General features: G+C 32.0%; 1 protein-coding gene across 1 annotated transcript; it reads left to right on the top strand.

The window, feature by feature from the left end:
- Nucleotides 1-240: 240 nt before the first annotated feature.
- On the top strand, nucleotides 241-2720 carry LOC143047479 (carbonic anhydrase 12-like). The gene is made up of 4 exons (XM_076220539.1): nucleotides 241-309; nucleotides 1227-1290; nucleotides 1775-1932; nucleotides 2388-2720. Exons 1-4 carry the CDS (start codon nucleotides 301-303, stop codon nucleotides 2436-2438), a joined length of 282 nt encoding a protein of 93 aa, XP_076076654.1. The 5' UTR covers nucleotides 241-300; the 3' UTR covers nucleotides 2439-2720.
- Nucleotides 2721-3534: the final 814 nt, after the last annotated feature.

The following is a 3534-nucleotide window of genomic DNA, read 5'->3' as shown; positions in this document are numbered from 1 at the left end:
AGTTCTTCGCCTAAATCATATAGGCATTTAACTGAATAAATGCAAAACATGCATGGAACAACTGTTTGAAAAATTGCTGGCTTCTGGTTAAAAATCTTAATACAAACCATGTGTATCAAGATAAGATTCAAAATGAATTTACATTTATTTTTTTGTTATTTAATTGAAGTTAGTATGTAATTAAAAAGTTTATGAATTCAGTTGAATTGTAAATACGTCTGTGTTTATTATTCTAGGCTCATTTTGTGTTTTTTTCCAACAATAGATGAAGCAAAAAACTTTGCAGCAGTGCTTGGAGTAATGATTTATGTAAGTTATATTAGGTTTAGCCAATACTTGTTACTACATACAAGAGTTTGTAATCATAAAAATATATATAGGGAAAAAATAAAAAATATAACAATTTCCGGATGTTTACTTATTCCTTTGCCATTCTTAGTTCCACTTAGTAAAACAATTCACTAGAAAATAATAAAAATCTGAAACAATGGTCATTTTGATATGAAGCAATCTGTTATGCGTGAACAAAAGGTTATTAATACAGAAATAAGGAGATGCAATATGATTGTCAATGTGACAAATATCCACAAAAGTTTAAATAAAGTGAATGTCAGAAAACATAGACAACCGTAGGGCTTTCAACAATGAGAAAATGACATACCGGTTGTCGGCTGTTTACCATGAAACAATTCAATTGAAAAAACTAACGTCCTCATTTATAACAATCAAGTTTTGAAGAACAAATATGAAAGACAAGAACCGACGACAACCATTGCACTACAAACTCCTGACTTCAGTCATTTTTATAACTGCTAAGAATTCTGCTTAAACTCGCTTTAAATATGTTCAGCCTGTGCGAAGCGGTTTAGTAATGGTTATTTACCTGTACACATCAACATTGTACTGGGGCATGTTAATAAAAGCGCGGTTAGGACTAAGACGTTACCTGATATCAAATATTATCGTAGAACATATCGTTGTCTCTTAGGAAATATTGTTCTATGCAATTCATCAAATATGTCTTCACTTGGAAAATCAACTATAAATGTGTATTTAGGGAGAAGTATGAATAATGTTTTTGGTAATAGACCGCGTATGTCGGTCATAAATCTACTGAATTGACCGCAAGCAAACAGAAGACACAAACATTATTAATGTTATTCCAACATAAAATTAATAATTATTTCTTAGTAATCAGAATAAATGTACGATTGTTATCTTTACAGGCTGGCAGTTACAATCCAAATTATGAACAAATAGTTTCTAAGCTCAAAGACATAAAAAATAATGGTAAGTTGATGGTATATGCATCAATTATAAACTGTTTACGGAGATAAAAAATCATAATGAAAAGACATTTTCGATTGTTCAAAATATGTCAACGATATAATGAGGATTCAGTTGTTAAATGATACATAGACAACGGCAACAAAACAATAGAAATTTACCATAAACATCAATAAATCGCAAAAGAACTCATAGTCAAGTTTTAGAACTATAACAAGCTCGAAATCAATACTGTTTCAAGGACGACAACTTGATATAATGAGGGATGAAAAGGAGGTTTATTTCTGACGAAATATTCACTTGCACCATTTACATGTCCGTCTAATTAATCGTTCTTCCGCGCTAAAATTATTTTCACAAAAAAAAATCATTTATTTTTGCATGATTTGCATAAATGAACATGTTACTCTCTATTGAACGCGAAGACCTTTCTTGGTCTAAATAGGTAACAAAATATTCATCCTGACCTCATTTCAACATTCTGTAGGTGGTAAGGTAGTCTTGGACAACTTTCCAATTATGTATCTGTTACCTAAAACCACCAGCTGTTGGTACAGATATTGTGGGAGTTTAACCACGCCTCCTTGTACAGAGACTGTTATATGGACTTTGTTTGAAAAAAGCATTTCTATGTCAGAATACCAGGTAATATTTATCGACAAAGACACAAAGGTGACATTTTCAATGAATCATTTCTCTATTTAATGCATTTGAATAATAGAAAAAATAAAAATCTATAAAATATTAACAGTTAAGATTATATGGGTACACACACATTTTTTGAACAAATGTACAAAAGAGAAGATTTCAGGTATTTGTGTCGTGAGTGGGCTGCCTCTTTATCACATAACCAACAACTATTTTGGTGGTAAATGTCATGATCAATATGTTGTATCATCAAGTTTACAACTAAACATTAATCTGAAAAATCTTACAAAATAAAAACGAAAAAAATAGAAAGAACAAGCAAATTGAAAACAAAACGTTATAATGTAATCAGTAGATTTTAAACAAAATGCAACGATCGAAAACACTTTAATAACCAAACAATATATATTGAACGGAAAAAGGACAGTTATATGCTTATTTAATTTTTGCAGTTAAAAGAATTCCGGAAATTGATGGGAGAACGTATTTACAGAAGGAGATAACTATATAGTGGATAATTTTAGACCCGTACAGCCGTTGTTGCAACGCAAAGTTGCATTAAGCTGCCCGTGAAGTAAAAGGAATCCTTTTAGACAAAATCGTCGAGAAACACAGGATTACGGTTGCATCAACCATGGATACGGGTTCAAGAGGAGCCATCAGACGTATTCTCCTAATTCATCTGGTTCAGATATTTGTCAATTGTTTGAATATTTGATGCAGAAATAGTTTGTTTATGATTTTTGAACTACCATAAGATGCAGAAAGATAACAAGAGAACAAGGTAGAGCAGTTGTCAATAAAAAATAATTTATTGTAATTTTGTTTTTGTGTCCAAAAATTGTATTCAAACTTTAAATACATAAGGGAAGATGTGATAGGAGTGCCCATGAAACATTTCTCCATTCAAGTCAGTGCAATGGCTGTTTAAGTTTGTCTATGGCCTTCGACTTTGAATATCACTGTGTAGATGTTGTCAATATGGTTATTCAGTTTATAACTAGATGAATAAGCTATTGGAATCCAATCGGAGTGTATCGCCGCGATATAGCTTTTTTGTGCTAATGCGGCGTAAAGCAACCAACAATCAATCTAGTCGGAGTGTGGAGATAAATTATTTAATTTCTGGCTTTACATATTTCTCTGATTTTAATTGGCTTACGCATGTCGTTAAAACCAATATTCTCGGATACTGTAAGCCCATATAACCGGACGTAACGACAAATGTTCCCATAACCCGGATTACTTCACTGGCGTTTTCCTTAGTTTCTTGAACTGTCCTAGTGAAAAATTGAATTATGTAGATTACCCATAATGTAAGTGATTAAATATTTAATCCACTAACGGATTTATCTTATGATACCGATAATTTTAATTGATTTTAACTAAATGCATCACATGAATACCACATCATCAATGAATGGGATCACTGGCCTAGCTATGCAAACGACACACACAAACGTAACACCGTTTAGTACATAGCGCTCGCAATATTTACCGCTAAATTTGGAGTAGGTTCAGTGAGACCCCTTTTTGGCCCCAAAATATAGCAGTTTTACAAAATTGTGACAATGTTATCTTTTAGCTATTTACTGGAAA

The sequence above is a fragment of the Mytilus galloprovincialis genome, chromosome 10, assembly GCF_965363235.1.
Source record: "Mytilus galloprovincialis chromosome 10, xbMytGall1.hap1.1, whole genome shotgun sequence".
NCBI classification, from domain to species: domain Eukaryota; kingdom Metazoa; phylum Mollusca; class Bivalvia; order Mytilida; family Mytilidae; genus Mytilus; species Mytilus galloprovincialis.
The sequence above is the reverse complement of the archived record's forward strand: the minus strand, read 5'-3'. Positions and strand labels throughout refer to the sequence as shown.

Excerpts from the sequence above, each read along its gene's own strand:
- LOC143047479 (XM_076220539.1), top strand. Across the intron at positions 1,291-1,774 it reads CAAAGACATAAAAAATAATG|GTGGTAAGGTAGTCTTGGAC; the intron begins GTAAGTTGATGG and ends AACATTCTGTAG. Across the intron at positions 1,933-2,387 it reads TTTCTATGTCAGAATACCAG|TTAAAAGAATTCCGGAAATT; the intron begins GTAATATTTATC and ends TAATTTTTGCAG.